The 14363-nt window shown below is 35.2% G+C and overlaps 1 protein-coding gene across 1 annotated transcript in view; it reads left to right on the top strand.

The window, feature by feature from the left end:
- Positions 1–14363, top strand: part of Hsepi (D-glucuronyl C5-epimerase) — a 241519-nt gene that overhangs the window by 71679 nt on the left and 155477 nt on the right. Inside the window, exons 2-6 of the mRNA XM_068392346.1 lie at positions 7522–8202; positions 8536–8640; positions 8799–8954; positions 11747–11921; positions 12175–12286. Coding sequence (XP_068248447.1) covers positions 8014–8202; positions 8536–8640; positions 8799–8954; positions 11747–11921; positions 12175–12286 — 737 coding nt within the window. The 5' untranslated portion in view covers positions 7522–8013. The remainder of the gene's footprint in view (positions 1–7521; positions 8203–8535; positions 8641–8798; positions 8955–11746; positions 11922–12174; positions 12287–14363) is intronic.

The raw sequence follows: 14363 nt of genomic DNA, 5'->3' as shown, positions 1-14363 counted from the left end.
GCCTGGGCACGTGAGGGACAAATGTAGTCCTGTCTTTGTAGGAGAATCCCAGGACCAAGTGCTGTTTTTCAATTGTCTTGCTCACCAGTCATTCCAAAGTTAGCTTGTTCTCAAGTTCATGGCCAAGACCTGACTGCCCATGATACAGTGATTGAGTCCATCTTTTCTCAGTGGGTACCTAGAGGGCATCAGAATAATTGGCTTCTCTGTTCTTTGGGAGTCTATGCTCTTACGCTAATAAAACTTGTCACTTCAATGCTGAGCTCGAATGACTTTACTTAGCACCGACAGGATAGAGAAAGATTTCCAATAACACTGTTTCTTTTTAGCTTCGTAAGACAACTGTTTGTTCCTTTTCCTCAACATGCAAAAGGGTTGGAGGTCCATCTCAGGCAAGGGCTCTCAAGGTTAGGGATATTGGGCCTTTCCTATCACTCAGAAAGAACCTGCCAGTGGCTCAGGAATTAACACACAAGTCTGCTAATGTAGATTTTCTCCACCTTCCACTACCTGCAGGAATAAACTCAGATGCCTTTGGGCACCTTTACCCTTGTTCCTGTAGTGACTGCTTAACAGGTAATGTACCCAGCCTAACTCTCTCATGAGACAAGATGCATAACGTCTGAGATAGCAGTTTTGCCATAAGTTTAGAATGAAAGGTAGTTTGCCTTGTCTTCCACCCTTCTTTTTTCCCTTTTTTGGGCCGGTAGTCATGGCCTCTGTGAGCTGGATTGGACTTCAGATGCATGACAGCTTCATAACCGAGAACCTTTCTTTTCAGACATGATTTGTTAATAAGCATCTCCACCATCCTCTCACGCTAGGGTAGGATGAACAGAATTTTTTCAAACCCATTTCCTAGGTGCTTATACATTCGGACAATATATCTCATGCATGGATATATGTGCTCCCTTGAGGCCCTGATCGATTACCTTTACCTTTTTCACTTTGTATAGGCATAAACTATTGTCTGTGTCATCTCCATTCTAAGATTGTTAGGAGATTGGCAGAAGTTATCACCTTTGCTCATATACAGGACAGGTGTTCTGGCATTTCCTAGAAAGGTTAAATAAGTCAAAATTTGGTTCATGTGGGCATCTCCCCCCCCCCTAAGAACGAGTCTTACAATAAAGGATGATGGTTTCTATTCAATTATGGACAAATCAAATATTTGAAATTATTTTGAATTTTTCCTAACTAAACAAACCTGAGTCCTTTAAGTTACACTTCCCAACTCAACCCCCTAGAAAGTGAGTGAATAGCTGATTGACATATAGGCGGGGGTTCCCTGCCACCTGTTGTTAGTTATAATTACCTCTTAAGTTTTTAATGGCTGTTCCAGCTTTGCTGATATCATACTCCTATTAAAGGTTTGTACTATATAGCTATAAAAGATAGATTACTTGAAAAATTTTTGATGTCCTCTGGTGTTATAGATTATAAGCTGTTTTGGCTTTCATCCCTTCAATCATTCTCTTGGTTGCCTACCTCTAACAAATGTGCCACTTAGTCTTGATTCCCAATATGGGTAGTTCCCATGTTGGGAATTCAACCAACTTGTTGGCCGAAATGTAAGTGCAAAATAAAATTTAATTTTATTTTGAGGTTGTTTTATAATATTGTACTTTGATGGTATCACATTTGGGTTATGCGTCAACAAGCCTAATTACTATAGTGCAATTATTGTTAGGTTGAAGGTTGGTCAAGGCACCAGCCACCCGTTAAGCTACAACCGTTTGAGAGATACTGACTGACCAAATAGTACTACATTGGATCCCAACTCAGTTTTTTTTTCTTTTGCCTACACATACACAGAATAGTCTGGCCTATTTCCTCATACACCAGACAACAAAGATAACCGAAACCATTATTCTTCACTCAAGGGATTATCTACTGCACTGTAATTGTTTAGTAGCTACTTTCCACTTGTTAAGAGCAGAAGAGACTCTTTAGCTTTGATAAGGAGGTCTTTTAGGAGAAAGACAATCCAAAATTAAACCATTGTTCTCTAGTTCTCTAGTCATAGGTAGTCCATAGCCTCTGCAACATGGTCACCCACTATCTTGGGTTAGGGTTCTCTTGCTTGAGGGTACACTCAGGGCCAATTATTCTATCTGTTTCCTTATTTCCTTTCCTCGGTGGGCTATTTTCTCTGTTGGCGCCCTTGGGCTGAAGCATCCTTCTTTCCCATCTAGGATGATAATAATAATAATAATAATAATAATAATAATAATAATAATAATAATATTGACATAGCCTACCTATTTTTCCCATTAAATACAAGTTCTTGATTGTTTCTAAAGAGAATTGTGATTTATTTTTTGAAAATCTAGGACCAATTAATAGGATATACAAACGAAAACTGTTAATATTTTATAGTGAAAGTTGCAGCACAAGTTATTTTCTCTAATGAGATGCTGTTCTTCTTAGTGTGTATTTCAAATTATTGGAATCCATACTCATGATGTACTCAATCAGGTTCTACAAGCTTGTGATTAAACATTGAAGAACGAAAATCCCTTGTGAGAACACGATAATAACAGTGAAATAGGTCAAATTTATTGCGCTTAATGATTCCAACGGTTTGTATCAAATGGTAAGGTCATTAAAAACAGGATTTCATTTTAAGCTAAGGCAGTTGCCTGCATTTCTTGTTTTTGTTCTGGATCCATTTGGAAACATTGCATTTGGAGTACTGTTTTTTGTCTGGATTTTGGAATTGCTTCTGCGTAAAATACACAATCACGTGCGTGTTCGCACACTATTTTTCCTCATTTAGATATATTGGCAGTCTCATGAAATAAGAATTCAGAAATAAAGAAAAAATTTGAACCAAGCTTTGGCTATGCTAAGAAATCTATGATCATTAATTAGACTGACCCAACTGAAATATTTTTTTTTTATACTTTATTAATTACATAAGTTTACTTCATGGAAGAAAATTTGGTGTTAATAAAACAAAGTGTAGACGTTTTAAAGCTTTTTGAGATGATTACTTGATGGAAAAACTTGTTTCGAAATAGAAAGATCACTTCAATGAAAGGTTGGTGACTGAACCATGGCCTTGGCTCGATTACAGTCCGAAAAAATTGCAAGACAAAGCCCGATCCAGTCCAAACGCGCAGATTTTATCACAATTGTTACTTACATAAACACACATATATAAATACATACATACATATATATATATATATATATATATATATATATATATATATATATATATATATATATATATATATCATTATTATTATTACTATCCAAGCTACAACCCTAGTTGGAAAAGCAAGATGCTATAAGCCCAGGGGCTCCAACAGGGAAAAATAGCCCAGTGAGTAAAGGAAATAAGGAAATAAATAAATGAAGAGAACAAATTATCAATAAATCGTTCTAAAAAAAGTAACAACGTCAAAAAAGACATGTCACATATAAACTATTAACAACATCAAAAACAAATATGTCATAAATAAACTATAAAAAGACTCATGTCCGCCTGGTCAACAAAATAGCATTTGCTCCAACTTTGAACTTTTGAAGTTCTACTGATTCAACTACCCGATTAGGAAGATCATTCCACAACTTGGTCACAGCTGGAATAAAACTTCTAGAGTACTGCGTAGTATTGAGCCTCATGATGAAGAAGGCCTGGCTATTAGAATTAACTGCCTGCCTAGTATTACGAACAGGATAGAATTGTCCAGGGAGATCTGAATGTAAAGGATGGTCAGAGTTATGAAAAATCTCATGCAACATGCATAATGAACTAATTGAACGACGGTGCCAAAGATTAATATCTAGATCAGGAATAAGAAATTTAATAGACTGTAAGTTTTTGTCCAACAAATTAAGATGAGAATCAGCAGCTGAACACCAGACAGGAGAACAATACTCAAAACAAGGTAGAATGAAAGAATTAAAACACTTCTTCAGAATAGATTGATCACCGAAAATCTTGAAATACTTTCTCAATAAGCCTATTTTTTGTGCAATTGAAGAAGACACAGACCTTATATGTTTCTCAAAAGTAAATTTGCTGTCGAGAATCACACCTAAAATTTTGAAAGAGTCATAGAAATTTAAAGAAACATTATCAATACTGAGATCCGGATGTTGAGGAGCCACCGTCCTTGACCTACTTACAATCATACTTTGAGTTTTGTTAGGATTCAACTTCATACCCCATAATTTGCACCATGCACTAATTCTAGCTAAATCTCTATTAAGGGATTCACCAACCCCAGATCTACATTCAGGGGATGGAATTGATGCAAAGAGAGTAGCATCATCTGCATATGCAACAAGCTTGTTTTCTAGGCCAAACCACATGTCATGTGTATATAGTATGAAAAGTAATGGGCCAAGAACACTACCCTGTGGAACACCGGATATCACATTCCTATAATCACTATGGTGCCCATCAACAACAACTCTTTGAGATCTATTACTTAAAAAATCAATGATAATGCTAAGAAACGACCCACCCACCCATATATATATATATATATATATATATATATATATATATATATATATATATATATATATATATATATAAATATATATATATATATATATATATGTGTGTGTGTGTGTGTGCGTGTGCTTGTGTGTGTGTGTGTGTGTGTGCGTGTGCGTGTGTGTGTGGATCTAGCCTGGACTTTTCCACAACCTTGTATTGTTCATATAACAGTCTATTTTATAGATTTTTTTCAGGCTGTAATTGAAAAATATGTACGTGTTTATATATGTACATATGTGTATTATATATGTGTATATATATATATATAATAAAGGATATATATATGTATATATATAATAAAGTATATATAAATGTGTATATATTACATATATGATATGTATTATGTATAGTATATTTATATATACATAGATATGTATATTTATTAAAAGGTACATTTGGTAGGTCGTATGAAGAGAATGAAATGAATTCTTGGAAAGAAGTGAAGAGAGTAAGGAATGGTGGATCTAGGAGTGAAGAGACAGGGAATGATGAATAGGGAAGGTTGTTGAAAGGAGATGAGGTAAGAAAGATTGCTGAATGTTGAGAATAATAGGGAGGCAAATATAATTCATGTTGCAGGTGTTGTGGTGCCAGTGATTGGATATGAGAATGGGAGACATATTATAAGAGAGGAAGTGAAGAGAGCACTAGATGAAACGAGAGCAGGAAAAACACCTAAAATGGATGATATGAAGGCCGAGTTATTAAAGGAAGAGGGTGTTACAGTGCTGGAATGGTTAGTGAGATTGTGATGGCGATGGTGCCAGTGGATTTGGTATTGTTCTGCTATGCATAGGTAAGGGAGATGTGCATAAGTGATGCAATTCTAGGAGTATTAGTTTGTTAAGTGTGGTTGTAAAAGTGTACGGTGGAGTGTCAATTTGTAGGATTAAAGACAAAACAGAAAATGCAATCTTAGAAGTACAGGGTGTCTTTAGAATAGCTAGGGGATATTTGGATCAGATTTTTATAGTTAGGCAGATATGAGAGAAATATTTATGAAAGAGTAAGGAGGTATATATGGAGAAAGCATATGATAGAGTTTATAGGGATGCAATATGGAATGTCATGATATTATTTGAAATTGGTGGTACGTTGTTACAACCAGTGAAGTGTTTAAACATAGGCAGTAAATCGTGTGTAAAGAGAGAGAGAGAGAGTGGTTCCCATTGAGAGGGGCTGGGACAGGGATGTGTGACATCACCATGGTTGTTCAATTTGTTTTTAGATGGAGATGTTAAAGAGGGGAATGCTGGAGTGCTTGGTAGATGATCGAAACTGATAGATGAGAGTTATCATGAGTAGGAGATGAATAAGTTGTTGACATTGAAAGAGTAAGGTTATGAGATGCACAAGAAAGGAGGGTGGTGCTAGATGTTATGTCATGTTATATGGAGAGTTAATTGAGGAAATAGATCTGTTGATGCTGCAAATGGTAGAGGGGAAACAGATGTGCATCAGAGAGAGAGAGAGTGAAGGATGTAAAGTGATGTTAACAGTGAAGGGAGCGGTAAAGAATAGAAGATTTGGTATTAATTTAAAGAGAGTTCTGTATGAGAAAGGGATTGTACCAACTGTAATGTACGGATTGGAGTTGTTGGGAATGAAAGTGATAGAGAGACAGAAATTGAATTTGTTTGAGATGAAGTATCTGTCTGAGGAGTTTGGCTGGTGTATCTTAATTGGATACGGTTAGGAATGATGTAGTAAGAGAAGGAACGAGTGTGAGGAATGAATTCGCAGGCAGATTTGATATGAATATGTTGAGGTGATTTTGTGGATTTCGGGAGTAACCCTCTTTTAAACAAGTTTTATTGAAAGTAATTGCTGCCTCAGTGCCGTTAATTTTGTAATGAACTTATTGTATTCTCCGTATTATCGTTTTCTCCTTATTACTGCGTTCCACCAGTAACTGGGAAAGAGACATATTCTTACAATAATATGACTAAATAACTAAGCATTTCTGAGCGATTTGGTAACACGATGCAATGGAACCGACGGCATACCGGCCACAGAACAATAAAAGCATGCAAATCGAAATATAAATGGGGTGAAGACACGAAATTCTCCTACACACAAATGGGGTAGGTGGGTGCTACTCAACTTAGTCGATGAGGAAGAAGCTGTAGCATCCATGATCCGAAATCACTCAAAGAGCTAAGTAAAACAGGCAGAAAAACTCCAAGCAACTGTCAAACACGGCGACTGCGAAAGGGAATAGTTTAACAGGAAATGTGTTAGTTGTAGCACATTGAGATTGGGAGTTGTAACAGCTCTCTCGCCCACGTATCCTACCCTATCTCTTATCCTTCGAGGCAAAGTTAACTCTATTCGGGGAGGGATAATCATGGCTTGTTATTAACACGTCCCTATTATATACACGATATCTCTCGGACTATTCGCTCGGGAGGTTGGAACTCCATTGATACCTCTAAAGTAAAATTTCCGTGCTATATCACTCGCAGAAATAACCCAAGTAGAAGCTGCCATTGAAGAACTCCCATCAGAACGGCATGGCTATATATATATATATATATATATATATGTATATATATATATATATATATATATATATATACATATATATATATATATATATATATATATATATATATATATATATATATATATATATGCATGCATACATACATACATATACTCACGGCTACAGCCTCGTACAATGCTGAGGATTTGGGGGATTTTTACCAGATTCTTCCTCGACTTGGCCATTTCCTCTCTCAAGTGAATATATATATATATATATATATATATATATATATATATATATATATATATATATACACATATATATATATATATATATATATATATATATATTACTACATACAATATCAATGTATAATTAAGCATATAGGTTAACATTTATATTCTATGGCTCTCAAATAACTCGATTTGTATGATAGTACATGTGTCAGCCAGTTTCTAAGCTAATGTGAATAACTGTTATTGCTTTGCCCACAATATTTTTTTTTCTTTTTCAGTGACTACAGGAGCCATGGCTTAGGATTATCAAGAGTGGCCAACCAGCCTTGGAGGACACGACCCAGGTGCCCCTCCCCCTCTTCCTTGGGGTCTACCCCCCTGCCAAGTGAGAGTATGGTGTTGTTGGCCTCAGGTCTTCATCACCATCATTCTCGATCACCGCACCCTTCACCCTCACCACCACCAGTGCCACCTTCCTTCACCACACGACACCTACAACGAACAGCCTCCTTATATTCCAGTTCCTCCGTCACAGCATCAGCGGCATTCCTTCTCCCTCGATCTTTCTTCCTTTCCATTACCACAATTTTCTCCTCCAAAATTTTCACTTCTTTCAACAACCCTTTTGGCTGCTTCAGCTTCAGTGGCACCAGAAACGACGGCAAAAACTCCCTTTAGTTGTATATAGTTAATATTTGTTTTTATTCAAAGTCAACACAATCGTGTTTACAACGACGGGAGGCCGGTTTTTAACGCTGAAACTGTTTTGGATGAGGGTTACGGTGAGGGGGGTGGTCGTGGGTGGGAGTGTGGGTGTCCTTTTGACCACAGTGCTTTTGTGGTCACAGTGCCACCCACCTCCTCCCCACACACATCATTACCAACACAGTCCACCTTCCCAAAGTGTTGGAAAACAACAGCAGCTACACAGAAGTCCATTACAAACTAAACTGCAGTCGGTGAGTCCCTTTTACGACTACTCAATTGTTTGAACTAATGTTTTAATGTTTTCATTTGATCACATATTTCAAATTTCAATCTAAGGAATTTTACATTTTATGCCATATTTTTAATAGATAGTTTAAGTCTAGCCAATTCTAAGAAACTTCTCCATATCAAGAACTCGTTTTTTTCATTGTTCCTCATTATTTTTTTTTTTTACTTTGATGGTCGAATTTAATGGAATTAGATATTATGAAATAATGACCAGTTATTTATTCACCGCTAATTCGAAATTATTGACTAACTTCAAGAGTGACAGAGAGAAAGTGTTGACAATTGGCTTATTACAGGGAAACGGAATAGGGATAGGGGCTGGGGGTGATGAGAGCTACCTCGAAGAGGAATATGGTGTTGGGGGAGGCCCTGCCAATGGTGATCTCCACATCAGTCAACAGGTAGGTTGAGGCAGGGTTTTCTTGCCAGAAAAAAACTATGAAGTAAAATAATAGTAATAGTATGAATGAATACAAATGATGTGAACATGGTGTTGCTACTGCTATTCATATTGTTTTCAAAACAAAACAGAGATTAATTCAGATCCTTTTTTTTCCAGGGAGATGGTGGTGCTGGAGGAGAGGTCAGTCCTGTTGTAGCCAGCGCGCGATTGGTCGAAATACCGTGTGTTATTAACCAAGAATCAGAAATCTCTTGTCGACGAGATGCTCAGGATATATATATACCATTTACATTTATTAAGAGTTATTTTGAAGTAAGTGACTCACTTTAATCCCTTGTTTTATCTATCTATCTATCTATCAATCTATCGATATATATATATATATATATATATATATATATATATATATATATACATATATATATATATATATGTGTGTGTGTGTGTGTGTGTACATACAGTTTAAATATATAAGACGTAATGCTCTGCCCCTTATCGTTGATTGGTCCAAGAAACTTGACATGAGTCGATTTTCGACGCAAGTTAGATTTTTGCCATATAAAATGACTTGTACGATCCCTAACCACGTACTTAACACGAAAAAGTACTTACAATCCACTATCATTAGAAAAAAATCATACATCTACATCAATAAGCTTCCATGTGAAGTACAGTACTGTACAATATAGTAATTCTTTGTTATTACATGTAGAGACCGACGTAATGTCAGGTTAAACGACTTAATATGAACTTTCTTTTTGCCCTTGATATCAAAGGATAAATTATTTAAAGTCGGAACGGATGTCTGTCGAACCGACATCAAGAGGCGTATATATATATATATATATATATATATATATATATATATATATATATATATATATATATATATATATATATATATATATATATATATATACATATATATATATATATATATATATATATATATATATATATATATACTGTATATATATATGTATATATATATATATATATATATATATATATATATATATATATATATATATATATATATACATATATATATATATATATATATATATATATATATATATATATATATAAGGAGGTTGCAAGAAAAGAAGATATATGTATATACATTGAGCAATATATATATATATATATATATATATATATATATATATATATATATATATAATTTATATATATACTGCATATATTTATTTATTGTTATATACCATTTAGTCAAATTTTAGTATTTCACTTATACACTATAGTATATACAATTTTTCTCTCTCTCTTTGACAAGGTAGACCATAACATATTGGAGAAAAAAATGAGAAAGCATAATATTGTGGGAAAGATAGGAAAATGGGTAAAAGAATTCCTGCAAAACAGAAAACAGATAGTGGCTGCAAATGACGAGAAATCAGATGAAGCCCAGGTAATATCTGGTGTGCCACAAGGTACGGTATTAGCTGCACTGCTGTTTGTTATTATGATCTCAGACATAGACTGTGATGTTGAAAACTCCGTAGTGAGAAGTTTCGCCGATGACACAAGAATAAGTAGAGAAATTACTTGTGATGAAGATAGGAACTCCCTACAAAGAGATCTAAACAAAATATATGAATGGGCGGAGATAAATAGGATGGTATTTAACTCCGATAAATTCGAATCAATAAATTATGGAAACAGAGAAGGAATGGTATATGCATACAAGGGACCTAATAATGAGACAATCACAAACAAGGAAGCAATTAAAGACCTTGGTGTAATGTTAAATAGGAATATGTTATGCAACGACCAAATAGCAACACTGTTGGCTAAATGTAAAGCAAAAATGTGAATGTTATTCAGACACTTTAAAACAAGAAAAGCTGAACACATGATTATGCTTTACAAAACTTATGTACGTAGTACACTCGAGTACTGCAATGTGATATGGTACCCACACTACCAAAAGGATATTTCGCAAATAGAGAGTGTACATAGGTCCTATACTGCTAGAATAGAAGAAGCTAAGGACCTTGACTACTGGGAAAGACTGCAATTTTTAAGACTATACAGTCTAGAAAGGAGAAGAGAACGCTACATGATAATACAAGCATGGAAGCAAATAGAAGGAATTACTGAAAACATCATGGCGCTAAAAATATCAGAAAGAGCAAGCCGAGGTAGATTAATAGTGCCAAAAAATATACCAGGTAAACTAAGAAAGGCGCACAGGACATTAATCCACTACGCACCAGCATCGATAATGCAGCGACTATTTAATGTGAAGCCAGCTCCTCTAAGAAACATATCAGGAGTGAGCGTAGATGTGTTTAAGAATAAGCTCGATAAATACCTAAGATGCATCCCAGACCATCCAAGACTGGAAGATGCAAAATACACTGGAAGATGCATTAGCAACTCTCTGGTGGATATACGAGGTGCCTCACACTGAGGGACCTGGGGGAACCCAAACAAAAAATAAGGCAAATAAGGCAATAAGGCTCTCTCTCTCTCTCTCTCTCTCTCTCTCTCTCTCTCTCTCTCTCTCTCTCTCTCTCTCTCTCTCTCTCTCTCTCTCGCAAAAGCTTGTTGATTTTGAAATTTACTAGATGTCATATGTAAAGTAGATTAGTTTATTTGATAATATCTGTGCACTTTGCTCTTCCTTTAGATCAGAAGAGCTCTATTCCTTTCGTCTTTTGATTTCTGAAGTTCATTTGAAATGTTGTGAATAATTTGGGAGTCTACTTTTATATCAATTAATAGACAGTTTATAAATAGAAAGGTGCAATTCTTTTTTCTTATTGTATCAGTGATTTGATTCTGTCATTTTACTATTTGTTAAAATATGAAGTGAAGTAGTTTAAAATTTAAGGTATGAAATTAGAATTTTTACAGATCAGTCCAACTCTTGAAAAAGTATCTTCTTATTTGTTTTATCTGGTACGTGAGCATAAATCATTATACTATATTATGCATTTTACTAACAAAGGTATCATATTTAACTTTCGTCATTTATGTAAAATTCTTTCACTTCACTGATATAATCGGCCATCACCTTAAAACTCACAGATCATACATTTCATAATGTATAGCTCCTTTAGGTTATTTTTATGTTACAGGTTTATGGAAGGCTAGATCAGAAGAGTGATGGTTCAGACGTGTTTGAATGGTCACACAGTTACAGCAGAGTTTATGAGCCTCAGGGAGTTTATAACCCAACTGGAACATTCCTTAACTTTGAGTTGTACAATGTTGAGGCTCGGGAGAGGGTTAAGTGTGTCTCGGCAACAGAAGGTAAGTGGAAGAGTCCTATTCCGAGTCATTAAATGGTGAAATGAGATATTAAGTTTCAGAGGGTAGACTGATAGCCTTCTATCGTGGTGTTTTGAATGAATATTTAGAATTCATTAGGACTTAAGGTTTCTTGTTATCATTCAACTTTTACAGATAAAATTAGGTTTCCATTATGTGATTTGCAGCGTAAGGTAGGATTATCTTTCAGTATGTCAAAATTCATTAATCATTTAATTCTTCTTTTCCATTTCAGGTGTTCCTATTTCAACACAGTGGCAAAGTTCTGGATATACTTATCCAATTCAGATTGCTCAGTTTGGCTTATCTCATTATTGCAAGCATCTTACAGAACAACCTCCTCAAAGGCAAGTATTTTTTATTTCACTCAAAATTGTTTATTGGTTATTGTACTACTGTGTCAAAGTAAGTAGAGGTTTGAGTTTTCAATTTTATTGCACTGTGTACGTACTGTTTTGTGTTATAAAACTCCCTATAAATGTATATGAGCAATTTGAAAAGTACCATTGCATATAACTGGAATTTTCTTCCTCCTCAGTTAGATTGTTTTAAGCATCTGGTGAGTTGGTCACTTTTGTGTGACATTTGATTTTCTCTTTGCCATACATTCCTGTATACCATACCTCGAGTTCTTCATGCAACTGTAAAATTCAAAATGTTTTTATTGCTATAATGTTGGCCTGTAATTTCAGCTTGACACTTATTGGGGCAAGTAATAAGCGGAGATAATATTAACCCTGGATAGGTACGGTGGGTCGTTTGCGACCCCGAGCGTCAAAAAAAAACAGGTTTTTCTCACGTGACTCACCCCTGTGACTGAATTTGTGGGTGATCGACCTGCAGGAGGTGTCTCCCCTACACGCTCTAGTAGTGTCCAGATGTGCATTGCTGTAGCTGTACTCCTTCCCCGATTTCTGAGACGCGTCGGGGTCGTTCGCGTCCGAGTTTACCCTTCTGAGGTAGTTTGCATAATTATCAAAGTTATTACGTATTATGAAATTGTCGTAGAATGGTGCAACTTGTATAGGTTATCAGTTGTGGAAAGTCTTGGTGGATTGTTTGGCTACCATGTGCATGTTTTTTTTTTTTAGTTAAAATGTCGTTCATCACCACGAGGACCATTTTACCGCGAGTGCCCCTTTTTCATTTTTTTTCATTTTTTTGCCAAGTCATTTTTCCGTAAGATATTGCCAAATAGTGTCGTAAAACATTTGCTTGTTTAGTGTTGGAAAGTGTGTCTAGATGATCTGGCTACCCATGCATGACTTTGTTTTTGTCAGATACGACGTAGTTATTGGTATATTGGGTATTTAACTGCGGTTACCAATTTCTGTTTTTTTTCAATATTTGTAAAAATTACTACGTAGTAAGGAATTGCCGTATATTATTCATTTTTTTTTCATGTTTATGTGTTAGAAAGTGTGCCTTGATGGTTGGGCTAACACGTGCATGTCTTTTTTTTTATCTGAGATGTCGTATATTAGAATGTCGGGCATTTTACCGCGAGTGTCCCTTTTTAATTTTTTTTAATTTTTTTGCCAAGTCATTTTTCCGTAAGATATTGCGAAATAGTGTCGTAAAACTTTTGCTTTTTTAATGTTGGAAAGTGTGTCTAGATGATCTGGCTACCCATGCGTGATTTTGTTTTTGTCAGATACGACGTAGTTATTGGTATATTGGGTATTTAACTGCGGTTGCCAATTTCTGTTTTTTTTTCAATATTTGTACAAATTTAATACGTAGTAAGGAATTGCCGTATATTATTGATTTTTTTTTCATGTTTATGTGTTAGAAAGTGTGCCTTGATGGTTGGGCTAACACGTGCATGTCTTTTTTTTTTATCTGAGATGCCGTATATTAGAATGTTGGGCATTTTTCCGCGAGTGCCCCTTTTTATTTGTTTTGCATTTTTTTGCTTAGTCATGTTACCGTAAGGAATTGGCAAGTAGTGTCGCAAAACTTATATTTTTATAGTGTTGGAAAGTGTTTCTAGATGATCTGGCTACCCATGCCTATTTTTTTTTTAGCCAGATATGGCGTATATATAAGTATGTGTTCGATTTTCCTGTGATTGCCATTTTTTCGTTTTTTCCCATTTCTTTCAAAATTACTACGTACTAAGGAACTATCACAGAGTAATATTTCATTTATATGTTTATTTGTCGGAAAATATGCCTTGATGGTTTGCCTAGCACGTGGCTGAAAATTTTTTTTTCTGAAATGCCGTATATTAGAATGGCCATTTTTCCACGAGTGCCCCTTTTTATTTGTTTTGCATTTTTTTGCTTAGTCATGTTACCGTAAGGAATTGGCAAGTAGTGTCGCAAAACTTATATTTTTATAGTGTTGGAAAGTGTTTCTAGATGATCTGGCTACCCATGCCTATCTTTTTTTTAGCCAGATATGGCGTATATATAGGTATGT

Source organism: Palaemon carinicauda, chromosome 18 (assembly GCF_036898095.1).
Source record: "Palaemon carinicauda isolate YSFRI2023 chromosome 18, ASM3689809v2, whole genome shotgun sequence".
NCBI lineage: Eukaryota > Metazoa > Arthropoda > Malacostraca > Decapoda > Palaemonidae > Palaemon > Palaemon carinicauda.
The sequence above is the reverse complement of the archived record's forward strand: the minus strand, read 5'-3'. Positions and strand labels throughout refer to the sequence as shown.